General features: G+C 34.5%; 1 protein-coding gene across 19 annotated transcripts in view; it reads right to left on the minus strand.

Annotated features, from left to right (window-relative positions):
• Positions 1-13489, minus strand: part of unc-104 (kinesin family member unc-104) — a 439225-nt gene that overhangs the window by 108807 nt on the left and 316929 nt on the right. For all 19 annotated transcript variants that reach the window (XM_069849498.1, XM_069849500.1, XM_069849510.1 and 16 more), the window contains one exon: positions 904-986. In XM_069849498.1, the coding sequence (XP_069705599.1) occupies positions 904-986 (83 nt within the window). The remainder of the gene's footprint in view (positions 1-903; positions 987-13489) is intronic.

Below are 13489 nucleotides of genomic sequence, written 5' to 3' on the forward strand. Positions count from 1 at the left end.
TTATTGCACCACATAGTGTTTGGGATTTGCTTAATTTATTTTGCACTTATCTATTGCCGGTATATGACACAATGTAACCAAGATAATTAAAATCACTTTGTTGTTGGATGGGCTTATTATTTATGCAAATTTTTGCTCTTAACAGATCTGTTCCTCTAAGAGCCATTATTTTCGTTTTTTCATATGAGATTTGAAGATTATATTCACTTGTAATATTATTTAATTCATGTATGGCTCTTTGTAAATTATCTTCCGAATCTGCAATTACGATCTGGTCGTCAGCAAACAACAGTGTACTAGATGACATAAACACCGGAAAACTTGGTCAACGAGAAGCTGCAAGTTTATATTCCATCCCAAGACAAACACTAGTGAATAAATTGAAAAATAAACACAAATAATTTTGTGAAGCCAAATATGTTTTCATCGAGAATGTTGGTGCTCTGTGCTATTATGACTTTGTAACAGTCTCATATAAAGGATCATTGTTCCCTGGTAGGCCTACAATCAATGGCACTGAACTGCATGGTCCCATCTCCAGATACAAAGTCAGTTGTAAGGACAAGAAGGGAATGCATTGGATATGGCTTGACCAGTTTGAAGTAATAAAGAAAGTTAATAAGTTTGTAAATAAAAGGGACACGTATGAACTGATAATGTTAAGATTATTAACATTAATAAATTATAACAAACGTTTTATTTTGTACAACCTTAGAAATACTAATAATTTTACCGCCCTAAGCCCTTGCAAGTATGAGTCTTTCGCAGGAATGCCAAATACGCACAGATCAATGTTTTCACTGACAACCTTTTAGACACTCACTTATGTGTAATAAAACGTAAATTGAACACAACAGGAACAGCAATGTAAATTTAGATCTACAATTATATAAATGTACTTACGTTGTGTGACCAGTATGAGTAGTCGTAATTGAAGCTTTTTGTTGCATCTTTCGAGCCAGGGGGAACTTTCGGATTGACAATATCTGCAAGAAAATACATCAAATGGTGAATAAAATAATCTTCTCACAGCAGTTAATAATAAAATATAACACATTTTATTCCATATCAAAGCCTTGTTAAATAAAACTTAACGAATTAATTATCACAAATTTATTTTCAGTAAAACGACTGGAAGCTTTTGAAATGAGGATATGGAGAAGACTGGAGCGTGTGAAATGGCAGACAGAATATGAAATGAAGTTGTCTTGGAAAGAGTGGGTGAAGAAAAAATGATGCTGAAACTGATCAGGAAGAGAAAAAAGGAATTGGTTGGATCACTGGCTGAGAAGAAACTGTCTGCTGAAGGATACACTAGAAGGAATGGTGAACGGGAGAAGAGTTCGGGAAAGAAGAAGATATCAGATGATAGACGATATTGAGATATATGGATCATATGCGGAGACAAAGAGGAAGGCAGAAAATAGGAAATATTGGAAAAAGCTGGGTTTGCAGTGAAAGACCTGTCCTTGATAGAAAACTGTGAATGAATGAATTTTACTAAATCGCCATTCTGTACAATTTTTGCTTCAGCTTTTCAAATTAATTTTATTCCTCCAGTCAGCATTACAATATTTCAAGTTCATATTTCCCGAACAAAATGAAACGTAAGTACTGGATATTAACTCTTTGCAACGAAGAAAGACCTATATGAAAATATACACTGTCCTGAAAATTATTTTCTCCCTATCAGAGATGTCAAGTGGTAAAGATTTTCTTTGCTAACGCGGGCACTTGACTTGTATCATTCACTAAACTTCCCCATCTATTGGACGACGCGTCGAAGCTTGTAGTTTTTCAGACATCATGAAGGCAAGCTACTTTACATCGAATGATAATTAATGAAACAATGCTGAAATGCTGGTACAGGGAACAGAAGTGCCCACGAAACATACCATCAAACACCGTCTTTGTCCACCATAAAGTCCAGTTAGACCCGCCGGGATTCGAACCAGGAATACCAGCATGGAAAAGTGCTGACGCTCTAGTCGTTAGTCTAACGATGCGCCGAAAGTCTAAAACGTGTGTTTTAGTAAAAAATTCGAGACAGATTTTTCAATAATCATAATTTTTATACATTTCGTATAGTGTGCGTAAAAACTGGATATCATAAAATGACAATTTATCACCACACTATTTTAAGTATAGGTTTAATGATTACATTGTAAAGATATCTTTATTCCACAGTCTCCCATCTGTACTGCCAGAATTTCCCTCTCCTCTATCAACCAACCAATGGATGTGTAAGACACAGTAACAAAGCTGATGAAGTCTTCAACCTCCGCCACAATTTCTAATGATCCGCTTAAGGGGTTAGGTACAGTTTACAGCAATACATTTTTGGAAATATTCAACATTTTTTTCCTCCATTACTGTATCTTGTACAATAATGAAAATTAGTATCTGTTAAACACTGTCATTCTGTTATATGAAAAAATATTTTTTGGATTAAAAAAATATTTACATTATTTTTTTCAAAATTCAGTTCACTGTGCAGTGATGAAGCGTTTCCCACATAATTAAAAACTACCCAGCATTCTGTGATGAAATTTTTTGTGTGTATTTATGCATGCCATATGTACAATATGCTGCAAGATCACTTCTCTACCTTTGATAGATTGCTAAAAAATAAATTCATTTTAAAAATTGTAAAATATCAGTATTTCCTTCTAACACAAAATAAAAAAAAATATTTATTAAGGAATGTAGTTGAAAGAGCATGATATTGTAAACATGAGTTTCGGCAATAAAATAAAAGAGAAGGAACATGAAAAAGTTAACAAGTTTATGAATTATGAGGGAAACGTTTCAACACTGCACAGTGAACTACCACCATTATGAATTTTGAAAAAATATATATATTTTTTTTTATCGTAAAAATATTTTTTTCTTATAGCAGAAGCACAGTGTTTTACACATATCAATTTTCATTATTGTACAAGATACAGTAACGGAGGAAAAAAATTTTTAATATTTCCAAAAATTTTACTGCTGTAAGCTATGTATATCTAACCCCTTAATGAGATCTCCAGAATCCTTGTACATCAATTGGTATGACACACGTTGCAGGTACCAATATATATATATATATATATATATATATATATATATATATATATATATATAAAATTTTAACTAGTAATGGAAATTACGGGAAAACGGCTGGACAGATTTTAATAAATGACCCTTCATTTTGAAGCTTGGAACTCAAAGTTTTTCGGAAAAATAGTAGTTTTCAGTGAAATGTCAATTTTTAAACATAATTTTCCTATTTTCCAAAATCCATCTGTCGTCAGTTTTGAGAACTAGCTAATAGCATTCACGGCCGACTTGATATTCCCTTCGCTTTTTTGTAAAGGAGAAGCGAAGCGAACATCAAGTCGGCCGTGTTGCATTTCAGAATAAAACAAAACACATACTACAGTAAACAATATTACACGAAGGCCATGGTCTGCAAGAATGCTGACATATTTAGAGCTCAAATTAAATTGGTTATTAAAAACTTAACTTACTAAAAATAATTTACAGGTTCGATTCTGTGGTGTGTAATTTTCTGGGTACAGCTGTATTGGATATTAAAAACTACAAAACTTGAGGTGGTTTGATTACATTATTACCATTAGAAATGAAATGAAGAGTTCGCGGGAAAAACGATGAATGTCACAGTTTTGTTAAGGTTGATTTCATTATCTAATTCAATGGATCACTACGAAATTTAATGTTGCTCTTATGAAAAATGGTGAAAAGGAGAATTATCACCACGAATATAGTAATCCTTTTCCTTATTTTCTATAGAAACAGCACTACATCTTGCAGTTATAGACTCAATTAGATCATTATCTAATCCTTAACAGAAATGTGACATTCATCATTTTTCCCGCGAACTCTTCAAATATCATTGTAGTTAATGCCATGATGTGACTATTTTTCATTAATTATACATATTAATGCTATATTTATGACATGAAAGTGAAATGTTTTGGGGTTATATAAGTAGATGTAAAGAATAACTTAAATTAGATTTTGATTTCTATATTTTACTGAGTGGCGGCTATATAGTATATATAGTATATGTTACTGAAAGCTATAAAACGTACGTAAGATAATAATATTACTAAAAATCAAATATTTTTATAATTATTAATCAAGTGGGGTTGGGTCTTTTTCATATATTTAATGGCGGTGTGGTGTAGATATTTATATGCGTGGTTCTCTTCAGTATTGGCTCGAGAGAAAGTATCTTTCATTGTTATGGAAGCAAGTAACTTTCCGAATGTCTGGTATTCTTCATTGAAAATAAATCTGAAAAATGTTTATTTGAACGTCTAATGAACTTAGTTTGCAGCATTTGCTGCACAAGTCACTAGTTGATATATAATCGTGAGATACAGCAAAGTTCACAGCTGTGGAGTAACGGTTCGCATGTCTGACCGTGAAATTAGCGGGCACGGGTTCAAATCCTGCTTGAGACAAGTTACCTGGTTAAGATTTTCCCGAGGTTTTCCCTCAACCTACTGAAGTAGAATTACACTTTCTCTCTTCTATCATCATCTCCGTTTCCTTCCCATATTTCGCGCTCGATGTAGAGTCTGCTGCGGGCCGCCATCCAACTTGGAGCCAGTGGTATGTGGTCATTAGTTGCTAGTGGTAGTGCTATTACCGTGGGGCTCATGGTGCTCGTGGGACCTGAGGTTGAGGGACACGGTGGTGGTGTTGCCTAACGGAAAGGTAAAGGGATTCTGTAGGCTGCAGTAGAGTTTAAAGGTAGCCCATAGAGGAATTTGTAGCGCGGAGGCCTTAGGACATGCACATCATTCCATTTCACTCAAGCGCCCTACGTGCGAGAGTCGTCCTCAACTTGTGCCACTCCCCTCAAGGGGGACTAATAGAATAGAGACCCTCATAGAGTAAAACACTGCACTGTTCAATTTTCCCATAATGACTTTAACTAATCTCATGTTACCGGAAGTAAAAATTACTGTAAATGACATGGCTAGGTTTACTTCTTCCTCTTCTTCTTAAGAGCTACAACACTATCTAGACATTCTAGATGCTTTTGCCTTTCTCTGTACCAATACTAGACTCTCTCACATTGCGGACCTTCTTAACCTGTGGTCAGCACGATGCACTCATAGACGTCGCAGAATGAAGACAAGGTAAGGGACAAACACTAAGTTCCGTGAAATGAAGATAAATCTCCGTCCACACCGGAAATCGAACCATGGACAGCTTGGTATACATATTTGTCGGAAAAATTTATTCGTACATCTTGAATTATATACTATAATTTCGGAAAAAGCATATGGACGGAAAGATGGCATTCCGAAAACACCTTTTTCGCTCACTGGAATTCTGAACGTGTTAATTTTCGTAAAGATCCGAAATCGGTAATTTTAGCATCACGTACCTTTCCTGCATTTCATTAGTAAGAAAGAAGAGAAAAAAGTACAGAAAAAGTATCGAGACTTCACCTTGTCGCTTCAACTATGTTTCTTTTTCCTCTTCTGTTCTCATAAATTCTCTATATTTATTGCAATTCGTTCTACTGAGCATGTCTTTGATGTATTCTCTTCTTGGTCTTTTTTCTTCATTCATTATCATAATTATAATTTCCCTCAAATATATTAACTAAGAATGTGTTTCATCTGATTTTACATTAAAAAAAAAGGACTTTATTTTTAGTTCCTCCAATTTCATTAATGTCCTACGTTCATTAAATTTATCCTCTTTAAAGCCTTCACAGTTTAAAATATGATTCCTGATTATTTTTAATATCCTGCGCAATATTTACATTTCCATGGCTTCCGAACAACTATTTTGTTGCTTTCCAATCTGCCAACTTTCCCTTCCCTTCCATATAATAACATACTTCAGATAAAATTTCTGAATAAACGTTTTTCTTATTTGGTTATTTAACGACAGATCAAAAGGCCTAAAGGTAGAGTGTACAGCATAGATGTCCAATTTTGTAATTCGAACGAGGTAACCCCTGGCGTAAGCAACCCGCAGCGCACATTCTTTAAGGTCGTTTTTCGTATTTTATATGGAAAGTTACTGACTTTAGCAGAGCATGATTGACGTGCAATATCTCCTGGTTCTATAGACGTTTGAATACCCATGGTGTACAGGGTACAAAAAATAACACACAAATATCCCTGAGGAATATAATTATCATTAAATACGGTGGTAAAAATATTAGATCAACAATCAGAAAGAAATGCTTACAGCTTTCCTCATTCACCTTCAGTTAAAAAAAAAAAAAAAAGAATTCAGCTGAAATATGTCACGAAATAAATTAATGACTAAATGTGAGCTGCGTTCGGGCACCATATTGTTCATCATTTTGCAAAAAAGGAACAAAAGCAGGATTACTTCAATAGTCTACTGCCATGCAAGCTTCGGAACCCTGCCTGCTAGTTTGTCATTGTCACTGGCGTCATCGTGGTCGCTATAATGGAGTCGTTTCGGTTTGGGGATTAATGGTGTTGAGGCAATTTCCAATAACAGGCCTTGGACGTAGAGACTCTACAAGCCCATTTTCACCACACTCTTCATCAATTCGTTCCTGTAAGCCACATGTCAAGTCTTTGGAGAAAAAATGAATAATTGCCAACATTCAGAAAACTTACCAGTTGATATGGTTTTGCTCCATAAATGTATTACGAACATGTTTTCGTTTAAATGAACACTGCATTGTAGTGTATTTTCAACATTACAGTGCGCCGGACTTTAGACGGCAACTTCTCCTACTTCTTGATACAACGGGAGTCCTATCTCACAGACTGCAGGCGTCTAAAGGCTTGTAGTAAACTTGTGAATTCCATAGTTGCATCGTAAAGAATTTTTGTTCGATTTTTACTATAAAATTACATTTTTCCTACGCACTTATCACAACAATTGTTACAAATCACGCCATTATTGCAAATTCTTTGAGACTGTACATTAGGATGCAGAATTAAACTGTGAAGAATCAAGTTCCTCTAGTTGTATAATTTGTAACAATTGTTGTAATAAGTGCGTAAGAATGATGTAATTTTTAATTAAAAATAAAAAAACAAAATCTGTACAAAGCAATTCACAACACATTTTTAGCTTCAGAACACTAGCCAATTAAAGAAATGATACTTCTAAATTCGAGTTAATTCTCTGTTTATAATATTATTTTACCCTTAAAACTAAAGAAAAACTGTATTTCACTAACAACTTCAAATTAGTGTAACTCTAAAAATATCGTGATTAGAATGCATGTTTATGTGACATATTTTGCTTAGAATGCTTTCGAAAATTATCTCCGTAAGTGGTGATAACTCCTCGTGAATCACCCTGTATATTAGGTATAAACTTTGGGACTCTACTCCTATGAGTGACATGCTTCGCATAATTCCATTTCAATTTCAACCGCGTGCCTACTATACTGGAGAACCAGACGAGATAAATTTCAGCGTTGTTTCAGAGTTCCACAAACGCCTTCACGTCTACCACTCTCGAGGGCGGACATGTGGAAATGAGTCGCTGTGGGTAGTCTTTGAAAGTGGGTTACACGCGGGTAGTTGTACGTCATGATTGACACGGAAGAACACGTGATGAGAGATAGAGGTGTTTGTTCTACGAGGGATTACTATATCAAGGACATTCATTTGCTATGGAAAAGTTGCAATCTCAAGCAAAGTACTGGTATTTAGTTTAGATAAATAGGTTGAATGAATTTGTTTTAACGTTTTATATGATCCCATTTGAGTATTTTAAATTAATTATGCATAAATGCAGCTGAAAAATATGATTATTGAAAATAAATAGCAATAATAAGTCCATTATAACAAAAAATAGGCATTCAAAATTTAATAACAATTTTGAGCAAAAGTATTAGGCTTCTGTTTCTTCTAAACACTTCTATTACATTAAAATATAACAAATTGCGTTATAAAAAGTATATGAAAAACAAACTAGGATAATTAAAGTAAAATAAGCTTCTCTGGAATAAAAAACAAATAGAGACAAATAAATAATTACTGTATTCATTCATTCATTCATTCATTCATTCATTCATTCATTCATTCATTCATTCATTCATTCATTCATTCATTCATTCATTCATTCATTCAGTGTTCTGCTCAACGGAAGGTCTTACACTGCAAACCCAGTTTTCTCCAATCTTTCCTATTTTCTGCCTTCCTCTTTGTCTTCTCATATGATCCATATATCTTATTGTCGTTTATCACCTGATTTCTTCTGCCACGAACAATTCTCCCGTTCATCATTCCTTCCAGTGCATCCTTCAGTAGGCAGTTTCTTCTCAGCCAGTGTCCCAAACCAATTCCTTTTCCTCTTCCTGATCAGTTTCAGCATTATTCTTTCTTCACCCACTCTTTCCAACACAGCTTCATTTCTTATTCTATCTGTCCATTACACATGTTCCATTCTTCTCCATATCCACATTTCAAATGCTTCTATTCACTTCGTCAAAATGTCCATGATTCTGCTCCATATAATGTCACACTCCATGTTTTTTTTTTTCTTCAGAAATCCGCAGGAGATGTTCATTTTTCTATTAAAAGCTTTCTTGGCCATTCATATCCTCCTTTTGACTTCCTTCTCTATATGGCAAGGACATGGAAATATGCGAGTAATGTATGTTCTGCAACTTATTAATCTTCTGCATAACAAGCAGGTCGCCTTATTTGGCTCTTTAACTTCTATAAAATGTGAATTTTCTTCCTCTACACATATTTACACTGAATATCTCACTTCTATTGCAGTGTATCATTGCGTGTTTGTAATTACTATACCTACTACTCAGACGTCCAGTTTATATCGTCGTTTTACAAGCAAAATACATTACGTCGAAAATATTACCTCTAAGAAAAAAGCATTTTGAAAGCTCTTGACAAAACTGAATCCTCAAAATATTATTTTTAGTAAGTAGTTTCTCTTTATGTGCATTTAATTTTCCAATTGATATATATGAACCAATTATTTTTTTAAACGTCACATGTTCACTTTTGTCAATTTTACAGGAGAAGCAAAAATACTGTTTATTTTGCTCATGGTACTTTGTAGTGCAATCAGATATTTTTTATTCAACAACAAAGGTGTAATGTTACATTTACATGCATAAACTGATGGTAACACCACTAAAACTTAACTGTAAAAAAATAATATTTATATGGACTTGTGGTCTTTTAATAATAAACAGTAGGTAAAGCATGATGGAATGATTTTTTATGCTCTTAAATGTGTTTTAACTATTATTGACTAACAAATACTTTAGAACTTAACTGTTAAGAACATTATTTTGCTAAGGCAATATCTCTTATTTCTGAAATAAAGCAATTTAAAAGCAGAAAAGCTTTTAAGTTTCTTCATTAAACACTTCCTCTGACGTTTTCAGTCAGCTTTTCTTCTATCGGTCACTGAAGAATTTCTACATAAAATTGAAGATATTCAGGAAGTACATACTGCATACTTTTGCTGACATATTCAACTTTCTTCTTATTTATTGTAACTTTTCCATAACATGATTTACTTTAAAGTAGTTTCAAGTCATTAGGATACACTGCATTAGTTTCATGCAGCAACTTGAATATGTGTGTCATTACTTCATCAATATATTCATATACAATCACTGTACCCGGGGACTTAGCATCAAAAACCATAGGCCTAATTGAATACTGTGAAATTTGAAAGTACTACATTTTCTGATCTTTAGGCACTTCTTTTCCTAATGATTCAACTACTCGCCATTTTGTAACTGTTGTAAACAAAGAATGGAATCATGAGATTTTATATTGTACATCATGCAAAGAATGATAGAAAAAGAAGAGAGTTTGTTATTGATAGGTCACATGTCCTGGACACGTACTCTTTCAATACTAAACGGAAACTAACTTCTTTACACTGTAACATTCGGTAGAGTGCACGTACTTGTGCCTTTTCTTCAGCAAACAGCGCGCTACACTAGGAAGAATATGATGGTGGTCATAACTCAATTTGTCAAAAAAGTGAACATGTGACCTTTCAATAATAATAATCGATTTATATACATTATGTACATTTTATATGTCTTTTTCTAAAAAGTAATACTTTTTACTTCATGTGTTTTGCTTGTAAACTGACGAAATATTGTCTCCTCTATCCCTCTATTCAACTCTCGTCCTCCCTATCTGTAAGTATCAAGACACGTAGGTCACTCACTACCCGTAGCTGGTACCCAAACCCAAGAAGCTTGAGTTTTGTATGACTGCAATCTTGACAATTCACTACTTAATGTTCCCTTCTCTACTCCACCCACCCATCCATCCATCCATCCGTCCGTCCTGCCATCCATCCATCCATCCATCCATCCATCCAACTATCCATCGGCGCTACATCTCAACTTTGAACCTTAGCCTTCTCAGATGTTACCTCCATCTATTTCTGTTTTGCGCGACCAGCTCCCAATTTCGACATTGGAGCAAACTGGCAGCATCTTCCATATTTTCGGGTTCTGAACAAATTTGCTCTGAAGGCTTGCTTTGGTATTCAGTCAAGAGAAAGTCGCCTGCACATTCGTGTGTATATGACTTCTTCTGATTCCTTAGTAGTGAGTCACCATGTTTCACATTCATATGTGAAGATCGTTCCGATAAAGGTTTTGTATTGCCTTATTTTAATTATTGTGTTATGGATCCCTTCTCTACTAGGATGTAAATTTGATAGGGAAAATTAACTCAAGGACATCAATACAAAAAGTGGAAACATTTATTAGTAAAGAGGATATTAATGCACTTAATAATCTTACAATTTCACGACTTTACAGTTTTGTAAGTTCACAATTTTGCAATTTGATTATTACTATTCTATAATTGAAGAGTGTAAATAACAAGTGCTCATAATAAAAGTTTTCAGGAGAAACTTTTTCTTCACCGAAATCATATACTTACTCCAACCAGGTAAAAGTCTCAGGGGAATGAGACGCAGCGGGGTAATGCTGTGAATGAATGTTGATGTCATAAGATATCATAAGGTCACACACGTGGGTACACGCATCTCCATTGGCTAACTCTCAAAGCACAAACCCTAGCACTGATACACACATACTTATACTACCCTAGTTACAAAATTAGATCACGGTTAATATCCCTCCATACAGGAAATAACATATGCAAGAGAGCGCATGTTTTTTAATCTGACGTTATAACGGTAATATTAACTATCTACTTCGCTCCAATAGATAATGAAATAGTAAGCACATTCCTTTCACGGTTAATCTCCTGGTTGGAGAACAGTACTACTGCTGACAACTCTGATTGCATATTTCCATTTCGAATTTCAAAATATGACTTTTGTAGATTATCGGAATTCACACATACAACCTGTTTTGACAACCACTTAAAAAGGTAAAAAAATGGCTTTTACAACCTTTGTTGTTTACAGTTTTCAATTTTATTTCATAATAAATGTTCTAATAACATTTTATACACAAAGTACAGAAAACTATTGTAACAGAAAAACGTCACTACATCTAATCCACGATGTGGACGATAATTATATTAGTAACAACTAAACATTATGACAAAATCTGCTACAGAAATAACACACTTTTAGGTGTGAGTTTCTGGAAAGTTAACAACTACGGACAGTACAAATGAACTAACTTCGGCGAAACGTCCGAGTTCCTAGAAACGATGCAGACCGGAATTAATATATCAGGAAAAGAAAAGGCGTGGAGGAAACTATTGCATGCAGAGCAGAAAGTAGGGCTCTGTAATGGCTTGTCATGTCCTTCACACAAATAAAGGATGTTTGTTATACATCGTGATTATGAAATAGACATCTTCAAACGTTATAAAGTCATGATATGATCACTGAAGATGTAGAAATTCTATTTAGGCCTATGGATTTTTGTTCGGAAACAATGATAGTCTGTGTCGATATATACAGTATCTACTACATCACTTCACATTAACAGTAAAATGGAAGCTACTGCCGTTGAAAAGGCTTTTTGTATGTTTGAATTAGCCAAAGTGAACTCTGTTACTGTTGTGTAGAGACATATTAGATCAGAGGTTCTCACCGCCCGCACGTAATACTAAGTGAGTGAGCACCAATAGAATGTTTTGATTAGACTAGACGGCATTTCGGAAGGCGGTAACATTTCTGGTATGTGACGTCACAAGCTAGTACAGTAGAACTAATGGGAATCAGTCTATAACAAGTACTTCCCAAGTTCATTTGTTCACGTCTAAATGTTTCAATACATTGAATAAGTAAAACTAACATTTACTGTGTGTGTGTAAGATAAATAAATGGAAGAATAAATTGTAAAAAGACAAGTATTGCACAGGCAGGCGCGGAAAATAGTGTTTAAGGTGTATAATTATTTTAAAAACGTTGATGAGCAGAACGCTGCCGGCCATCTTGATACTGGCTGCAACGTTGCCAACGCGCAAAAAACGACTGCAGGAGCATGTGGTGTGGAATTGAGAACCGTGCAAAGAATACTGTTAGTGAAGGAAAGAAGGTTTGTTTGGTGTCATGCTTACAGTAATCAACAGCTAAGGTCATTATTGTCTTTTGATAATTTAAATTCTCTTCTGCGCTATTTGTATTGCACGTGCGCGTGAAGTAGGATGTGACAATGTTGTACGCTGGCTTGTTCTCTCTATCTCTCTCTCTCTCGACGCAAACTCTAGCAGATTACCGCCTTCCGAATTGCCGTCGACTCTAGTCCTATATGGATACATAGATTAAATAAATAAATATAAACAGATACAATTTCAAAACACTCATACAGGGTAATGATATCCTTGAACTTGAATATTACTCAGAATTTTAGTGATTTCCAAGGAGAAGTCGCTTGTAGCTACATAAAAAGTCCTGCAGATGTGAATTACTTAATCGTGATCGTGATTGAGCTAGAAAGTTTTTTAGGCAGGTTCTCCCGAACATAACTAGACATTTAAGAGAAACATTCCGCAGTATTGGAGCAAGTTTGTAGCATCTGCTCCACAAAGACTATGCATTTTCCCTTTCTAAACAAATATTTCAGCGTTAAAGAGGACTGGATATCTATCAATTGAAGTTCCGCACGAGCAGCCATACCAACAATGTCAGTTTTCGCTTTAAAAATTGCCTTCCTGCCCCCAAAAATATTTGAAGGGTTTAGTCTGTGTAAAAATCCTTAATTTTTTGTCACATAATCAAAGGAAAAAAGAGTTTTTAAAAATAGGATAAAATTCCAAATTTTTCTCTCAAAGGTAGATATTATCAGTTTTATCTCTAAGATGTTTGGTTAGTTAATTAGCTAAGTTTTTATTGACCGGAAACACTCTTTCTTTAAACCAGAGGTGCAGTTCTGCAAGTGACAATCCGTCATATTCTGTCAATTATACAGAGTGTATGGTAACTTCTGCACCAAAATTAAACTGGTAATAGGTAGATCATAAGGAGAGATTTGAAAAATCTAAATAAGTTTTTTCTCTAACATTCACTGTTTTAGAGGAAATCGTTA

The sequence above is a fragment of the Periplaneta americana genome, chromosome 16 (genome assembly GCF_040183065.1).
Source record: "Periplaneta americana isolate PAMFEO1 chromosome 16, P.americana_PAMFEO1_priV1, whole genome shotgun sequence".
Classification (NCBI taxonomy): domain Eukaryota; kingdom Metazoa; phylum Arthropoda; class Insecta; order Blattodea; family Blattidae; genus Periplaneta; species Periplaneta americana.